The 19377-nt window shown below is 37.6% G+C and overlaps 1 protein-coding gene across 2 annotated transcripts in view; it reads left to right on the top strand.

Moving 5' to 3' along the window:
- LOC145263782 (BMP and activin membrane-bound inhibitor homolog) overlaps nt 1-19377 on the top strand; it is a 150623-nt gene that overhangs the window by 123272 nt on the left and 7974 nt on the right. For both annotated transcript variants that reach the window (XM_080120836.1, XM_080120837.1), the window contains exon 2: nt 8204-8572. In XM_080120836.1, the coding sequence (XP_079976962.1) occupies nt 8204-8572 (369 nt within the window). The remainder of the gene's footprint in view (nt 1-8203; nt 8573-19377) is intronic.

Here is a 19377-nt window from a genome sequence, read left to right as displayed (position 1 = left end):
GGGAAAATACAGACAGTATTTTTATGTGAGGAATGGTGTCACTTAACCGTAAGATTATGTTCTTATTGATAATTTTATCCATTTTTATGCCCTTCTATGCCTTCGTTTGTCCTCTTGATTTTTTTAAAACTTGGACTGATGTAAAATGATGCTATATATATATATATATATATATATATATATATATATAATGATTGCGGCGTTTTGTCAGACGAGTACCACTCCCTCAGAAACTTAAAGTCCATGAGCCCAAAAATGACTTACATCGCCATAGGACCCTTTTAATAGACAAATGCCTGAGGGAGTATCTGTACACAGATGATCTTACAGAGTCTTAGCTTTGTACGACTGTTTAGTCTCTCTCTCTCTCTCTCGCTCTCTCTCTCTCTCTCTGTTCAAAATGTTGAGATCCCGCAACAAGCAAGAGCAAGATATCCAGCAACAAGTTAAACTGCAGACCAGCTTAATGCGGGTACTGGTCTCTGGCTTTATGGGTTTTTCTTTTTTAAATCGGAGATTTGCTTCTCCTAGAAAGGTTTCCATTACCACGGCTTACGGAAACCCTCTCTACCCAAACACACATACATACAGACACTGTGCTAGTTGGCCGTTGACCCCGAAAAATGGTTCATTCGCCCTTTGGAAGGCCTTGTTTTTAATCCTTCAGGGAGACTAGCCACCCTCCTCACCAAACAAGAAGCTGGCGGATTTTAAATTTGATTAACTTCCTTAATATTTAAGTTATGCTTACCAATTTTCATATGTAGGTAGAGGAGCCTCTCCGTGATGTTTTGAGATATAGTAAGATATCATAGTCTACTTATTCTAATTTTATTTACACAGCTTAATCTAGGATATGTTTTTTACAAGGTCTAATTTTAGTTATGAAATATGTTACTCAAATGTCCACCATTTTCATTTTCACACTCTTGTGCTCTCTGCAGGGCATTGTCTAGCACATCACTTAATGTTTCAGGGCTTATGGCCCTAATTTCCTCCTCTATATTGTTTTTAAGGGCATTTATTGTGGCTAGTTTTATTGCATTGGGTGTTGGGGAATTTCTTGTATTCAAGTTTTGTCGAAATTCTCTGAGTTTCTGATATTGACTCATTCAACCGAAAATACGACTCTACGATAAATATCCGCTTCTCGATAGTATAACGACTCATGATGACCTTGGAAGGGTTACTCTAGATGATCTGAAAAAATAAAATAAAAATATAAAAAATTAAGAAAGTTGTGAATTTTTGTTTACAATCAGCTTTTTGGGGGGGACACCCGTGTGTGTGTGTGTGTGTGTGTGTGTGTTTATTAGCAAGTCATTATTCAGGCACGTCTGATTGAACAAGACGGAGTTATTCTAATTTCCGACTTTTTTCTTTTTGGGGAGGTATTTAATCACGTAAATTAATACAGGATATAATTTCATGCGTAAATTTTCAGTATTTATTTCAACAGTGCTCAATAAATAGATAGAGCTAGGTAGTAAATATGGCAATTTAAGCTAAACAGAATATTCTGGGTTTCATCCTCGAATTCTCACGAGGATAAAACGCGGAATATTATGTCTAGCTTAGATTGCCATGTATATTTTCACAACTTAATATAAATATATATCCTCGTTGCCTGGTCATAAAATACGTATAAATATTATATTTTAATTAATACAGAAACTGAGACATGTGCATAAAAGTATTGTTTTATTTTTCACCCTTTCTAAAAAGTACGCTTTTTGTAGGTATTAAAAAAAAATACTCTAGCTGAGATCAAAACCTAACAAGTAAGTCACGTACAATAACCTTCAGGCGAGCTTTACACGATCTTGAATTTATTTAAAACCTACTTATTCCCAACATAAGGAATCTGTCACGGTAACGATTCACGCATGCGCATTCGTAAAATAGTTGACAAACAGATAAAAATCTGATAACCTCCCCCACATGCTAATATGTCAATTTTTACTCCTTAGGAACTCCCGCCCTCATTTTTTTTTTTTTTTTTTTTAAACCGATTAACTTTCTACATGTCTGAATACCCTATATACCAAATATCAAGTCCATATATAAAAAAATCCGTTCAGTATATAGGTTGAGAAATGTCTTTACACGCACGCACACACACACACACACACACACACACATATATATATATATATATATATATATATATATATATATATATCTTGCAGGGCTCTACATTGGGAGTGAAACAGTCGCATTTCCGAGTGATTTTTATGGTCTTCGGGACAAGATCAAAGTGTAGTATCTGTTCTTCAGATGCTACACTTCAATCTCTTGTTCTGTCAGTGGGGGGGGGAAATCCTTCACGACTGAGACAATTTTTATTTTTGTTCCTTTTCTCCACGTTAAAAAAAACGACCCTGGTGTCTAACTCTGTCCCGTGGGGAGGCATTGTAAATAGGGACTAGGAATAATAAAACGCTTATCCTTTGGCGATTGTATTTCTTTCACTGACAATCTTTCAAAGCTCACTACCGAGTGAAAAATATCTTTTTTACTTTTTTTTTTTTTTTTTTTAATAAAGCGAAAAAAGTTAAATTATTTAAACAATAAAAAGTTTAATAGAACAATATACTTTTTAACAAAGGCTGTTTAAATAAATATCTGAAGAAATTAGAATGCGTATACCTTCAAGTATCAACATAAAATTTGTTGTATATTTTGAATTGCACTTATTAAAAAAAAAAAAAAAAATTATGTACATACTCGTCACGCAACCAAGATGTCATATTCTAAAACTCATGTGGGTTTGGTTAGTAACGTTTCTATTTGGCTAGTAAACAAAAATATTTATTTAAAAGCCAAGTACGTCCAAGGATGTTGCCATATCTGGGCAGGAGCGGCCAAAAACAGCCTATCATGCCTTGACAGAGTACAAAATAGACTTCGTGGCTTAGTGGGGGATGCCCTTTTCTCTACCCTGCAACCTCTCTCCCACAGAAGAGACGTTGCGAGCCTATCCTTGTTTTATCGTTATTTTCATCGCAGGTGCTCGTCTGAACTCCAATCTCTGGTCCCCCCTCGCCAATCTTTCACAAAAAACACCCGTCTAGCTGAATCCACTGTGAAAAATTTCCCCCACTCTATATCTGTGCCTAAATCAAAACGCGGATTCCATGAACAAAGCTTCTTTCTTAGAACTGCACGCCTGTGGAACTCTGTTCCATCTGCCTGCTTCCCTCCGGACTACAACTTGGATGTCTTCAAGTCCAATGTTAACAAGTTCCTGATGAACCGCCCCCTTGATTAAACACTTCATCAAATCTCCACACTAACGTAATGTACTTGCAATAACCCTTATCTCTGAGTGGCTTCCGGGCCTTGATAAGTGGTGATCACTGTAAAAAAAAAAAAAAAGAAAGGTCAACTAAAAATAAATTTGTCCATGGAGACCTGTATTGCATCATTTTATTGCAGTTGAAGTTTTCAGAAATCAAGGGGACCTATACTGGCACCTAAGACTTGACCACTATATGATTCATGTCTGTTCGAATACTTGAATACTTCAGTGAAGGTCCTGAATATGACCTTAAACTATATCCGATGGCGAGGCCTCAGCTTGCAGGCCTTAGGGAGTGTGGAGCCACCCTTTAATTGCCATTGCTCCCAGATCCACTCTGACCCGGAGTGGTAGCACCTGTTAGGGTCCCAACTATGGGTTGAATAGAATACGACTTAAAAAAACAAAACAAATATACTATATTAAAAAATCGTTCTTCAAAATCACCAGATTCGGCATTAAATAACCTGAAAAGGGTTGATATGCCGTAAAACAAAACAACGAACCAACCAACTTCAGTGAAGTTCACTTTTGCTTCTCCAAACACTGAGACGGTAAAAAAGTTGAATGTAATTTTCTTATTCCCCCAATTGACCATTTAAGTGGGTTACAATATTCATTTCCCGTAGTCCCCTGGTCTTACTGGATGCCACGAACACGATTCTTGTTTGGTCGATTATGCCCGGTTGTAAACTACGCTTAAATATGATAGTCATTTGTCCAGATTACGTATATATATTATAGAATCGTGATTTCAAAAGTAAAAAAAAACATTTGGGTGCCATCAGTTAGCACCGAAACTATAGCATTTAAAACTAGTGACGTTACCACTGTACCAACGTGACACGCATATGAACTGATTAAAAATAAACTAAGATGAATGTACAAAATGTATAACGATTTTTTTTCAATTTCGACCCCCTAAAATCTATTGTAATCTGCTAAAGACCATAAAAGAACGGCCCATAAAAAAATCCAATCATTTGAGGTTCCAAGTGACACTCTGGGACTTTTAGTTTCGGGAGAGATAGTTTGAAAATATGGAGATAGGCCGACAGGCAGGCATAGAAAGTTTTATGAATGAGATATCTCACAAATGTCTACGATTAATCACATGTGAATTTCTGCGTCAGCGAATCATCTGGCTGTGCAATCGGGACGAGTGTTTATCTATATCGATCGCAATTGTGATTTGCGACACGATTCTTTCCTTTGCTGAAGAATTCGTCTGCAGATTAAAAAAAAATGAAATTCGAGCACATTAATCAATTATATTACACTGATGATCATGTCTTTATAAGGATTGAGTAGGGATGAGGATAGAATACACGAATTGAGGCACCTGCTCTGTCAGCAATACGGATCCACATTGTTCGATCTAATGGTAGTGTTAAGCTTCTCCCCTCTTTCTCTCTCGCCACCCCTCTCTTCCTCTCTCGCCACCCCTCTCTTCCTCTCTCGCCACCCCTCTCTTTCTCTCTCGCCACCCCTCTCTTCCTCTCTCGCCACCCCTCTCTTCCTCTCTCGCCACCCCTCTCTTCCTCTCTCGCCACCCCTCTCTTCCTCTCTCGCCACCCCTCTCTTTCTCTCTCGCCACCCCTCTCTTCCTCTCTCGCCACCCCTCTCTTCCTCTCTCGCCACCCCTCTCTTCCTCTCTCGCCACCCCTCTCTTCCTCTCTCGCCACCCCTCTCTTCCTCTCTCGCCACCCCTCTCTTCCTCTCTCGCCACCCCTCTCTTTCTCTCTCGCCACCCCTCTCTTTCTCGACATCCCTCTCTCCTCTCTTTCTCTCCCTCCCTCTCTCCTCTCTTTCTCTTCCTCCCTCTCTCCCTCCCTCTCTCCTCTCTTTCTCTCCCTCCCTCTCTCCTCTCTTTCTCTCCCTCCCTCTCTCCTCTCTCTCTCGCCCTCCCTCTCTCCTCTCTCTCTCGCCCTCCCTCTCTCCTCTCTCTCTCGCCCTCCCTCTCTCCTGTCTCTCTCTCGCCCTCCCTCTCTCCTGTCTCTCTCTCGCCCTCCCTCTCTCCTGTCTCTCTCTCGCCCTCCCTCTCTTTCTGTCTCTCTCTCGCCCTCCCTCTCTTTCTGTCTCTCTCTCGCCCTCCCTCTCTTTCTGTCTCTCTCTCGCCCTCCCTCTCTTTCTGTCTCTCTCTCGCCCTCCCTCTCTTTCTGTCTCTCTCTCGCCCTCCCTCTCTTTCTGTCTCTCTCTCGCCCTCCCTCTCTTTCTGTCTCTCTCTCTCGCCCTCCCTCTCTTTCTGTCTCTCTCTCTCGCCCTCCCTCTCTTTCTGTCTGTCTCTCTCGCCCTCCCTCTCTTTCTGTCTGTCTCTCTCGCCCTCCCTCTCTTTATGTCTGTCTCTCTCGCCATCCCTCTCTTTCTGTCTCTCTCTCTCGCCCTCCCTCTCTTTCTGTCTCTCTCTCTCGCCCTCCCTCTCTTTCTGTCTCTCTCTCTCGCCCTCCCTCTCTTTCTGTCTCTCTCTCTCGCCCTCCCTCTCTTTCTGTCTCTCTCTCTCGCCCTCCCTCTCTCCTGTCTCTCTCTCGCCCTCCCTCTCTCCTGTCTCTCTCTCGCCCTCCCTCTCTCCTGTCTCTCTCTCGCCCTCCCTCTCTCCTGTCTCTCTCTCGCCCTCCCTCTCTTTCTGTCTCTCTCTCGCCCTCCCTCTCTTTCTGTCTCTCTCTCGCCCTCCCTCTCTTTCTGTCTCTCTCTCGCCCTCCCTCTCTTTCTGTCTCTCTCTCGCCCTCCCTCTCTTTCTGTCTCTCTCTCGCCCTCCCTCTCTTTCTGTCTCTCTCTCGCCCTCCCTCTCTTTCTGTCTCTCTCTCGCCCTCCCTCTCTTTCTGTCTCTCTCTCGCCCTCCCTCTCTTTCTGTCTCTCTCTCTCGCCCTCCCTCTCTTTCTGTCTCTCTCTCTCGCCCTCCCTCTCTTTCTGTCTGTCTCTCTCGCCCTCCCTCTCTTTATGTCTGTCTCTCTCGCCCTCCCTCTCTTTCTGTCTGTCTCTCTCGCCCTCCCTCTCTTTCTGTCTCTCTCTCTCGCCCTCCCTCTCTTTCTGTCTCTCTCTCTCGCCCTCCCTCTCTTTCTGTCTCTCTCTCTCGCCCTCCCTCTCTTTCTGTCTCTCTCTCTCGCCCTCCCTCTCTTTCTGTCTCTCTCTCTCGCCCTCCCTCTCTTTCTGTCTCTCCCTCTCGCCCCCCCATTCTTTCTGTCTCTCTCTCTCGCCCTCCCTCTCTTTCTGTATCTCTCTCTCGCCCTCCCTCTCTTTCTGTATCTCTCTCTCGCCCTCCCTCTCTTTCTGTATCTCTCTCTCGCCCTCCCTCTCTTTCTGTATCTCTCTCTCGCCCTCCCTCTCTTTCTGTATCTCTCTCTCGCCCTCCCTCTCTTTCTGTCTCTCTCTCTCGCCCTCCCTCTCTTTCTGTCTCTCTCTCTCGCCCTCCCTCTCTTTCTGTCTCTCTCTCTCTCGTCCTCCCTCTCTTTCTGTCTCTCTCTCTCGCCCTCCCTCTCTTTCTGTCTCTCTCTCTCGCCCTCCCTCTCTTTCTGTCTCTCTCTCGCCCTCCCTCTCTTTCTGTCTCTCTCTCGCCATCCCTCTCTTTCTGTCTCTCTCTCTCGCCATCCCTCTCTTTCTTTCTCTCTCTCTCGCCATCCCTCTCTTTCTTTCTCTCTCTCTCGCCATCCCTCTCTTTCTGTCTCTCTCTCTCTCGCCATCCCTCTCTTTCTGTCTCTCTCTCTCTCGCCATCCCTCTCTTTCTGTCTCTCTCTCTCTCGCCATCCCTCTCTTTCTGTCTCTCTCTCTCGCCATCCCTCTCTTTCTGTCTCTCTCTCTCGCCATCCCTCTCTTTCTGTCTCTCTCTCTCGCCCTCCCTCTCTTTCTGTCTCTCTCTCTCGCCCTCCCTCTCTTTCTGTCTCTCTCTCTCGCCCTCCTTCTCTTTCTGTCTCTCTCGCCCTCCTTCTCTTTCTGTCTCTCTCGCCCTCCTTCTCTTTCTGTCTCTCTCGCCCTCCTTCTCTTTCTGTCTCTCTCTCGCCCTCCCTCTCTTTCTGTCTCTCTCTCTCTCTCTCTCTCTCTCGCCCTCCCTCTCTTTCTGTCTCTCTCTCTCGCCCTCCCTCTCTTTCTGTCTCTTTCTCTCGCCCTCCCTCTCTTTCTGTCTCTTTCTCTCGCCCTCCCTCTCTTTCTGTCTCTTTCTCTCGCCCTCCCTCTCTTTCTGTCTCTGTCTCTCTCTCTCTCGCCCTTCCTCTCTTTCTCTCTCTCTCTCTCGCCCTTCCTCTCTTTCTCTCTCTCTCTCTCGCCCTCCCTATCTTTCTGTCTCTCTCTCTCTCGCCCTCCCTCTCCCCTCTAGGATGATGAGTGATCTAAAGTCGCACTTTCTTGTCGAACACAGCTCTGTTTAATTCAGCTTAATTCAACTTAATTTGGAACAATATCTTCTAAGCTTTCTTTTTTCTTGTTCTTGTCACTGTCAGGTTTAATATCTCCATTTTCTAGGTATGTTGCCGTAGTAATTGCGTAGTCTTAGTGGATGGTGTATTATTTATTTCCAGCCGTTCTTATATTTGTGGTTTCTTCTGATTAACTATGCTTTTCGAGTAAAGAGTGTTTTGTTATTTCCAACTATTACGTATGCACGTGTAAATTAATAATCCATTTTCGTCTTATGCAATACTTATATATATATATGAGAGAGAGAGAGAATGTCGTAGACGACGAAACACCTGTTAGTGGATAATTATATTTAAAAACAATATATATGCCGTTCCGCATTTGGGGATACCAGATTGGTCAAAGGGAAAATTATCCCTAATTCGAATTTAGATAAAAATGCAATTTTGTATAAAATAACTGAATTCGTTCAAGAAGTATGGCAAAACAAATAAAAATAATATATATCTATATGTCTCTATGTGTGTATTTATTTATCTATTTACTTTTTTTCAGGCGAAATTCGATGTCACTGCAATGAGTCCGGTTGTGTCAGTACGGGATACATGTGCAAGTCTCCGCTCGGAATGTGCTACTCTCTATTACAACGCCAGGAGATGGACCTCAACGAGAACGCGCTATCTGTTCACGGGTGCGCCGAGAATCTTCGGCCGGCCCTCCGCGATCTATGCCGAAAGAGCGGCAGCAGCAGCAACAGCAACAAAAAGGGTCAATCCAACGACATTATTCGCACGAGTACATCACTCGAGGGCGACTTATCTCCCTTGCTGCTCTGCTGCAAAAAAGACATGTGCAACTACGAAAAGAACGTGGCCAGCGTTCAGTTCTCGACGAACACACAATCGAACGGAAGTATACAACGAGGTAAGTCGTTCGGCAACTATGGCGTCTTAGTAATTTGAGACAAAAACAAAAAAGAAAGTTTACATCTGGTCTATTTTATTATGAAATATTGTCAGTCGACTGTTTGATAAAAAAAAAAACACTGTAGCTTTCGGTGGACTGTCAGCGTAGTGTTTTCTATTATATAAAGACGATTTGCTTGTGTTTTTTTTTTTAAAAAATAGTTTCGGACTTTTAGCTGGACATGTACACAAAGTTTATATTATCTTGACTGGCGTTGCTCCAGATATATATCAACAAATTTTAATGAAAAAGATTAAGTCAAATAGGGATTTACATGGTTTGATGTTGTCAAGCGTATTTTACGACAGACCAATGCAAACCGATTAGCTAGTGTATATATATATATATATATATATATATATATATATATATATATATATATGAGAGAGAGAGAGAGTTCGAAATTTTTTCGAGCAAAGTGTGATGCTGTCCCGTTTCAGAAACGGAAAAAAGACGTTGTAAATTAAAAAAAATGAATTTCCAACGTCTTTTTTCGTTTCTGAAATGGAACAACATGCACTGCACATGAAAAATTTTCTAATATTTGTACTGGTGTTTTTGTTTTCTTAATTTCATTCAACCAGAGAATGTCTTGAAACAAAGACGAAACGTTGATGAACACATAACTCTTTTTTCTTCCTTATATATATATATATATATATATATATATATAACTACTGACCATCAAGACGATGGTTGTAGACTAAATCACCGGGTAGGGAAAGGTGTTAGTTTTGCCACAGTGATGATGAGTTGTGATACAAGGAAACAATACTGTATGTAGAAAAGTGTGTGCGTGTATATATATATATATATATATATATATATATATATATATATATATATATATATATATATATACATATATATATATATCTTCTCTATATAAATAAAATGAACTCATTTTTTCCCGTCTGATTTTGACATTAATAGGATTAAAAATCAAGATATTTCATGCAAATATAATATGCACAAACGGCAGAACAATATCTGAGGTGTGTTATAGGCTTATTATTTCTCAAATTCCTCGATAATCTTAGATTTCGATACTTTTTCTGCTGAGAAGTCACGGCCAAAATCGGTTAAGATCAATGGAAGTGGTAAAATATTTTCTCTCTAATAAATTCCTCCTCCCCCTGCCACCACTTAACACCGTTTGGGGATCGTTCACAAGGAACAGTTGAGAAGAGAACACCGGTTTGGCTTCGTAGTTCTTTCATGTGAAGTTATTTAAAATCAGTAAACTAAGCTGCAGTGCTTTGTGGCGTAGTGGTTAGCGTGCTGGACAATTCACATATTTTCACGTTCGCGCCGACCTACCGTAGTCGTTTTTTTTTTTTTTTTTTTTCCTAAACAACTGGAATGGACTTTTCTTGGTGGCCGAACTGTTAACGTTGCAGATGTTTTTTTTTTTTGTTTTTTTTCACACTTTATTTTCCTACTTTTACTCATGACTCCGGGTTTGATCCTTCCTACTTACCTACCATAACATTTTTTAAAACTCCCCCCCCGTCCCGGAAACAAACACTCGGGCAACGCCGGGTACCCCCGCTAGTATATATATATTATATATATATAAAATAAGAGCTGCCGACTGTAAACTCGATGGTTGTAGGTTCGATCCGTGGTTAGGGAAAGGTGTTAGTCTAGCCTTACTGATGAGTTGTGATACAACAAAAGAGTATTATATGTGGATGACATATATATGTGCACAACACACATTCATACTAAGAATTGATGCGAGGAAGCTACGCTAAAACAAGTTTTCAAACTTGTAACCAGAATAAATGTTTACTAAATACATACGTAGCTCACTTTACTGCTAAGGCATATTGCACGAACACAAAACAATAATCAACATCACCGAAATTGTGCACATATACATGTGTGCGTGCGTGTATAATTTCCTGATACTTTGAGGGGTACAAACAGTATATAACGCAGTCATGAAAGAAAGACTTAAATTCATGATTAAAAACGTTTAAAATAAAGTTAACGTGATGAAGAAAAGAAAAAAAAGGAGTCAGCTGACCGGTTTCGTCCTCGATTTATCAAAGTTTTATCGAGCGATTTATTTTGGAGAAAAAAAAACATGAATGGGAATCAAAAATATGTACAAATAAAATCACGTTGTATTATGTTATGTATGGAACGGGGGAAATTGAGAGAAAGCGATTGAAATACAGCAACCTTATATTACTCGAAGCTCCTAGAGACTAATCACGCTCAAAGCTAAGAGGCATTCCTTGTAAGAAGAAGAAATAGATTATGGATGACCCCCCTTAATGTGTGATCTTAAAGAGCAAATGCCGCGTAGCCCACTATACAATCCAGGCCATTATCTTTTCATACATACAGCTAACCTGACAAGCTACTAAGTCTCCTCCCTTTACAGTAGAGATCCCTAGGTGCAAGAAAGCCTTTTACTCCAATAGTTTCTTCCCCAGAACTGCAGGTCTTTGGAACTCCCTTCCGCGATTCTGCTTTCCTAACTGTACTGAATTGCAGAAGTTCAAGTGTAATGTGAACTAACATCTTTCTACTCGTCTCCCTTCATAATGCCCCAGCTAATTAAGTCCCTGATAGTAGCCCACTGCTTCAAATTGTCACTGTGCCTTGTTAGGGGTGAAAAATTGAAAAAAAATAAAAACCCGGATATAAGATACCTTTTCTCCGGTCTTACAGCTATCTCATACCCGGGTTACACTTTTATCCTGGGTTCTTATATCTGGGTTACACTGTACATTAACACATGCTCAAGCAACTCTCTTATATCAGGGGTTCCTCTATTCGGGCCTCTTATATCCGTGTTATACTATATATATATATATATATATATATATATCATGCTTTGTCTGGAGCGATTCCCATTAAAAATACTAACAAAAAAAAACTGTACTTTTTGAGTGACGGCACTCTATTAATGGGCCCTTAGCGCCGGCACCTGTCTTACTGTAGAACGTTAGGCAAAGGCTTACGATACGTCTCTTTCTTGAGATGACCCTCAGGATACCTGTACTGAAATCGTATTTGCTATTAACTTTCTACATTTATGTTTTGTCTAGCCTTCTCGGTTTTTAAACGATGTGTTTAAACACAGACTCAAGCGAGCGGCAAATTCTTTTTTTTTTTCCTCCCCTTCTTGCATGCGGGTGGTCGGCTTTGCTTTCCACCGCTTAACCGTTTGTAAATAAACTTGTCTTACTCCCGACAATAATAACAACAACGTCTGTATTTGTAGATTTTATCTGTAAGAAGAATAGCAAAACATTTGAATATGAAAAAACGAAAATTCCATGAGCAGAGTTTCTTTCCTAGATCTGCCCGTCTGTGGAACACAATACCGTGGGGTTTCTTCTCAACTGACTACAACGTTGCCATTTTCAAATCTAATGTAAATAAGTTCTAGTTTAGAATACTCTAGCCCTACTCAAATTCCACCCTAACTGATCATGTTGTCTCACTGTCTACCTAGCACTTATTAAACCTTATCCTAGAACACCTTTGGGCCTTAGTAACCGGTGAACCACTAAGTAAAAAGTAAGGTATAAAAATTTAATTTAAATTGAATCAAAAAATTACCTTGGATTTATTTTATGTAATGTACATTCTGTTGCACTTTTAAAAAAAAAATAATTGAAAATTTTATATCTATATCATTAATTGCTAGATGAAAGATGTTTTTAAATTGCAACAAAATGTACATTAAATTAAAAAAATCCAAGGTAATTTTTTAATTGAATTTAAATTAAATTTTCTTACTTACTTTGTAAAATTTATAAAAGTGCACTTTGAAGATAAATAAATTTCAAATTGAATCTTGTACCTTTATTTTTAAAGCCTATAGTAAAAGCATTTTGTTTACCAATTTTCATGTCTTGGATGAAATGCTTTTCTAACTTGTATCTTATCTTTTTAAGATTATATTTTAAACTCTCCTTCTCTCTATTTCAGTTTGTATTTCTCCTCACACCACAACTCATTTTTTGCAACCCCCTCTTTGTAATACAGGTCTGAATAATGAGAAAATCTGAATTTTTTTTTTTTTTAACAAAAACTTTAGAATAACTTTAGATTAAATTTTTTTAAACTACTTTCAGATCTTTAAAATTTAATAAGGAACATATTTCAAATAGGTTTCATTAACAAATATTCAGTACATAGCGAGAAAAATAGAGATGAAAATTTCGAAAGGAATGTATAACTGGTTACGGTCAATAGTAGTCCTCGCCAGCGAAAGTCTTTTGTATTCTATTATTATTTAAAACAGTTTGTGTCCCGCGCTTTCGCGCGAGGACTAATTAAAGCCACGATGACAGAATATTTGACTCAAAGCAAGTGAAGAAAATATCTGGTTCATATCCAGCTGTTTAGGTTTGATTTTGTTTTTTGTACGGCATATCAACCCTTTTTGGGTTGTTTTAATGTTTTGTTTTTGTAAAAAGTTTTTATGCATCAAGTTGTATATATTTTATTCATGTTATTTGGCTTGCACGTTTTTTTTAGAGGAAAATACATTTTTTTGCTTTGGTTAACATAAGAGAGGCGAGACAAAGGAAAAGTAAGGCGCCTCCTTTCCTCCACTAGTTCGTGGGAGATCTTTGTGCAAGTATGAGTACCCGCTTCAGCCTCACCCCGCGATTAAAGTAACGTGAGGTCATGGAAAGCAGGTGACTGATGTATACGGAAACAATAAGGAATAATTTTGCTTATGGTTTCGGAACTCGTTGTTCTTAGAAGATTCCTTTACAATTTTACTAGCCTGGGTGCCCGGCGTTGCTCGGATGTTTGGAGGTGTAAAAAAAAAGTGATAGTAGGCAGGCAGGTTCGAACCCATGACGCGAAGGCGAAAAAGAAAGTGCAAAAAAACTGACATCTTACCTCTACTCCCTGACACGACCGGAAGGTCGGAACATGGAAATTACGCAAAGTTAATCCAACTGTTAAGATGACTTGCAAAAATGGCTCGCAAAAAATCGACCCCTCCTTGTAAAAAAACTGCCCAGTTGAGGGTGAAGGAATTAATGTTTTTGGCCAATTTTTCGATATTTGTTGTCCAAGCCCTTGAGCTTTGAAATGATACTGAGCTTGTGAAAATCTGTTGCTTGTGTCGAAAGTTTTAGGCATACATACATACATTTAAACAGACAGGTGAGATTTATATTATAGAATGTCAGGACAATCGCTCAGTATGGGCACTGCTCGTACAGAAAGAAACTGCAATCTACTATCTGTACAACTGCAAACAAAGTTATGACAATGCATTAAAACACTTTCGAGAAACAGTTTATGGGTTTCTGAATTATGAGCAACAATGAATTCATGAATGACTCAAGGGAGACAGATGGAGAGACATAACTATCCATGCCTGAACTCGGCTTGAATGAATGAAACTTAATCAAGTTTTGAAAAAAGGAAAAAAAAAAAAAAAAAAAATCATTAACCTCAATTTTTTGTTGCATTTTAAATCAGGAATCAAATATCTTCCAGTCAACTTGACTTGATAACATAATAATATCAAAAAATAGATTTTTATTAGGTTATATATTAATACATTTAAAGAGTTTAACAAATTGTGTGACAAATTAACGGGTCCTGGATATGACCTTAAACTATGACCTATATCCAGTGATGAGGCCCCAGCTTTCGGGCTTTGGGGAGTGTGGAGCCACCCTTTAATTGCCATTGCTCCCAGATCCCCTCTGACCCGGAGTGGTAGTACCTGTTAGGGTCCCAACTATGGGTTAAATAGAAACCGACTTGAAAACAACAAATATAGTCTATCAAAAAAATTTTCTTCAAAATCTTTGGATTCGGCATTAAATAACCTTAAAAGGGTTGATGTGCCGTAAAACAACCAACCAACAAAAAATTAAGGCACGAAAAATGTGCGACAAAACAAAACTGCTTCTCCCGATTCCTTATGCGTGTGATACTTAGACATGCCATTCGAGCAACCTAGGATTCTTATATCAAGAACAAGAAGCAACCGGCTTTAATTTAGACAAACTGCCATGCTGTTTATTTATGTTTTGCTAAAAGAATCTTTGTAAGAATTAAACACCCTCTCTCAGGGACGGGTCGAGATTTTGGGCTCGCTGGCTAGGAATTTTTTATCGTAGGCCTTCAAAATCAACAGATTAGTCCATTCCTGTAATGACCCTGTCCTTGTTGATTTTGCGGTTGGAGTTTAATTCTGTGCAGTTCTAGGAGGTCAACCGTCCCAGTCTTTGCCTTTTCTTTTTGAAGAAAGGATTAGTTTATTGCTAATCGTCTAAGGCGCCCTCACTGAAGAATGTCGGCGCAGCTGCCCATGCACTTTTTGCAGGTCAGAATGCCCCTCTCGGGCGCTAATTTCTCAATCCCACTTTTTGGCACTGGTGTCTAAATTCTTGTAGTGGAAAAGAACTGAATGTGTTAATAATTGATATCCTAGCGATGTGGGCAGGGGAAGGGCGTCCGACCCTGCCCGGTCGTAAAATGCGCTTAAATGTATTTTAATTCATGTAGATTCCGTAGTTATTATTATAGGGCCAATTCTCGATTGAATATTATATTGTACCTAATGTATAGTACTTACTGATTTAAAGTTATTAAAAAATGACTTGGGTGCTATCAGCTAGAATCGAAACCAAAACATTTATAGCTTGAGCCTCGTTGCCAAGAGAGCTAGATAAGATTTCAAATTAAACCACTTCAAGCTATGAATGAATTTGCGCATGCGTAAAACTAATAAAAATACGTCGGCAAGTTGAAATGCAAAATATTAACGAGTAAGGACTTAAGAAAATTCTGATAACATTTTAAATTTTTTTTATTTCGAACACTTTTTATGAGTAGAAGACTATTATTGCGATGTTTTTGCGAAAATCAAGAAGAAAAAAAATCATAGTTTTCCGCCGTGTAAAAAAAAAAAAAAAAAAAAAAAATTTTTTTTTTTATTTTTATTTTTTTTCAAGTTCATAACATGTATATAATGTCATCCAAACGGCCGTTATCTCTATATCAATACGATAGCGTGTGTGTTATTTTCTGTGTCACGCTTACATCCGGGTCGTTTAATTATGTACTTCCATTTCTTGTCACAAATAATTTTACCAAGAATTCTTCATAAGTTTTGATTTACAGACTTCAAATTTGATGTAGGTAATTTCGAGTCGTGGAGCAAATTGGAATTGGGTTTTTAGCCGGTAAAAATAGCTGCTAAAGGGTCAAAATGAATAAAAATGGAACTAGGCGTAAGTTGCTTCGACGCATGCGCAAATATACATTTATACCTTTAACAGCGATATTTTTTTTTTAAATTGGTATTTGGGTAGGAATTTTACTCAGATGATAACGAATGAAGCTGCTGAACTACATGCTTTGGTTTCAATTCTCGCTTAGGATATCTAAATTGCTAAGTTGGGTATAATATAAAAGTCAATATTGAGTTTGTAATAATAAATAGGAAATCTCAATGAATTAAAATATCCTATTTAAGCGTATCTCACGATCAGGCCACACCGGGCAGCCACTACTCTATATTGAGTACACTATAATATTCAATAAGGAATCGGATATCTAATTTATAAAACTCGCTATTCTGTCTGTCTCCATATTTTTAAACTCTATTTCCCCCGAAACTAAAAGGCCTCAAATGATTGGATTTTTTATGGACTATTCTTTTATGGGTGTTCAGCCGATTTAAATAGATTTAGGAGGTCAAAAAGGGTCAACATTGAAAAAAAAATCGTTATACATTTAGATTAATCTTGGTATATTTTTATTCAGTGCATATGTTCGCTCGTTGGTAAAGAAGTAACGTCAATTTTTTTGTTTCATTCCTCTATTCTTTATTCCTCTATTCTTTATTCCTCTATTCTTTATTCCTCTATTCTTTATTCCTCTATTCTTTATTCCTCTATTCTGTTCATTCCTCTATTCTGTTCATTCCTCTATTCTGTTCATTCCCCTATTCTGTTCATTCCCCTATTCTGTTCATTCCCCTATTCTGTTCATTCCCCTATTCTGTTCATTCCTCTATGCTACATCAATTTACAACTTTTAATGCTACAGTTTTGCTTTCGGTTTCGATTCTAGCTGACGGCATCCAAATACTTTTTATTTTACTTTTGAAGTTACGATTCTATATTAATATTAACGAAATTTGGACAAATTAAAATGTATTTAAGTGTATTTAACTTCCGGGCAAAGTCGGGCGCCCCTACCCTCGCTAGTATGATAATAATATAAAATCAGCATGAATTAAAATATATTTAAGTATATTTTACAGCTGAGCAACGCCAGGCGGTCTGCTAGTATATCCATAAAAGCAACAAACATGGCGTGTGCTCGGCCTGTAAAATTAAAATATCAATAAGCGGGTTCACTCGTCTGGTAAACGAAGTTTGTTTTTTTATTTTTTTTGTCTGTTTTACAAAACCAAGGCAAACATATTTTCACTGAACCTTTTTACCATCTAGACTCCCAAACCATCTTCTTTCTCATAACTTTTCGCCATTTTTTTTTTTTAGTTTCTTTTTTTTCCTAACTTTTAAAAATCTTTTTTTCTTTTTTTTTTCATTTTTATCTTTTTTAAAAAAATTTCTTGCGTTTTCTCTTTTTTGATCTCTTTGGCCCCTTTCTGCTATTTTCTGCATTCTTACGTTATTTTTTTTCGTTTCACACCATAATTTCTTTAAATTATTTCGTCAGAACTAAATTCTGTTATTCCTTCTTCATTCTTTCTTCAGTAATTAATTTATTTCTTCATTCACTCATTCATATTTTATTTTTATTCATTCTTTTACTTCTTTCATTCTTTTACTTCTTTCATTCTTTTACTTCTTTCATTCTTTTACTTCTTTCATTCTTTTACTTCTTTCATTCTTTTACTTCTTTCATTCTTTTACTTCTTTCATTCTTTTACTTCTTTCATTCTTTTACTTCTTTCATTCTTTTACTTCTTTCATTCTTTTATTTCTTTCCTTAACATTATCTTTCCTTTATGCTTTTATTTCTCCATTCTATTATTCCTTCATTTTTCATTCGTGCATTTTTCATTCCTTTGGTCTTTTCATTCCTTTGGTCTTTTCATTCCTTTGTTTTTTTTCATTCCTTTGTTTTTTTTCATTCCTTTGTTTTTTTTTCACTCCTTTGGTTCTTTTTTTTCACTCCTTTGGTTCTTTTTTTTCACTCCTTTGGTTCTTTTTTTTCACTCCTTTGGTTCTTTTTTTTTTCATTCCTTTGGTTCTTTTTTTATCATTCCTTTGGTTCTTTTTTTTTTCATTCCTTTGGTTCTTTTTTTTTTTCATTCCTTTGGTTCTTTTTTTTTTCATTCCTTTGGTTCTTTTTTTTTTCATTCCTTTGGTTCTTTTTTTTTTTCATTCCTTTGGTTCTTTTTTTTTTTCATTCCTTTGGTTCTTTTTTTTTTTCATTCCTTTGGTTCTTTTTTTTTTCATTCCTTTGGTTCTTTTTTTTTTTCATTCCTTTGGTTATTTTTTTTTTCATTCCTTTGGTTATTTTTTTTTTCATTCCTTTGGTTATTTTTTTTTTTCATTCCTTTGGTTCTTTTTTTTTTCATTCCTTTGGTTATTTTTTTTTCATTCCTTTGGTTATTTTTTTCATTCCTTTGGTTATTTTTTTCATTCCTTTGGTTCGTTTTATTTTCATTCCTTTGGTTCGTTTTATTTTCATTCCTTTGGTTCTTTTTTTTTCTTTCATTCCTTTGGTTCTTTTTTTTTCTTTCATTCCTTTGGTTCTTTTTTTTTCTTTCATTCCTTTGGTTCTTTTGTTTTCTTTCATTCCTTTGGTTCTTTTTTTTTTCTTTCATTCCTTTGGTTCTTTTTTTTTTTGCTTTCATTCCTTTGGTTCTTTTTTTTTTCTTTCATTCCTTTGGTTCTTTTTTTTTTCTTTCATTCCTTTGGTTCTTTTTTTTTTCTTTCATTCCTTTGGTTCTTTTTTTTTTCTTTCATTCCTTTGGTTCTTTTTTTTCATTCCTTATTCATTTTTCTTTCCTTTCATTTCTCTATGCTACATGAATTTTTTCCTTTCAACGTCAGACCGTCGGAAGATACTGGATTTCTGGCCTCCCTCTCCATTGCAAAGCTCAATCATGTTCTATTAAAAAAACATGTTCCTCTTCAAAACAACTAAACGAAACGCCATGGATACCTATTTGAATATGTAAAGAACTTGAAACGTAAAAACTTAAATCAAAATTACTCGATTTAGTATTAAAGAGCTTGAAAAATGTTGTTATTCCGTAAAACAAAGCAACCAACAAAATTCTGAATAAACATTTGAAAATAAAACAAGAATTTGAAGCGTAAAAACTGTTTACCAAAATGATGGATTCGGCATTAAATAACCCGGAAAAGGGGGTTAATATACCGTAAAACAAAACAACCAAACCAAACTCCGGAAATAAGGATTTTAAGATATCAAATATGAATCATGAGACCGTTTTCACTAAATTCGGTTTTAAATAATACAAACACAGTTGGCATGTTGATATGCCGTAAATAAACAAACAAATAAATAAAATATTTAAAAATTCCGAGACATTTTGTCTCGTTTCTGTTTTTTATTTATTTATTTAGAACGCACATTTTTTTGGTTGACGTTTTTTTTTTGTCTTTTTTCTTTTCATTTTAACTTTTTTTTCATTAATTTTTGTTAATTCCACACGTTTGATCTGTTTATTTTCCTTTGTCTGTTCATTTAAGTTTCCCTTTTTCATTTTGCAAACAGACATGTGTTTTATATAATAATACGCGTAC

Source organism: Euprymna scolopes, chromosome 39 (assembly GCF_053919585.1).
Source record: "Euprymna scolopes isolate OS-2025 chromosome 39, ASM5391958v1, whole genome shotgun sequence".
Lineage (NCBI taxonomy): Eukaryota > Metazoa > Mollusca > Cephalopoda > Sepiida > Sepiolidae > Euprymna > Euprymna scolopes.
This window is presented reverse-complemented; position numbering and strand designations above follow the sequence as displayed.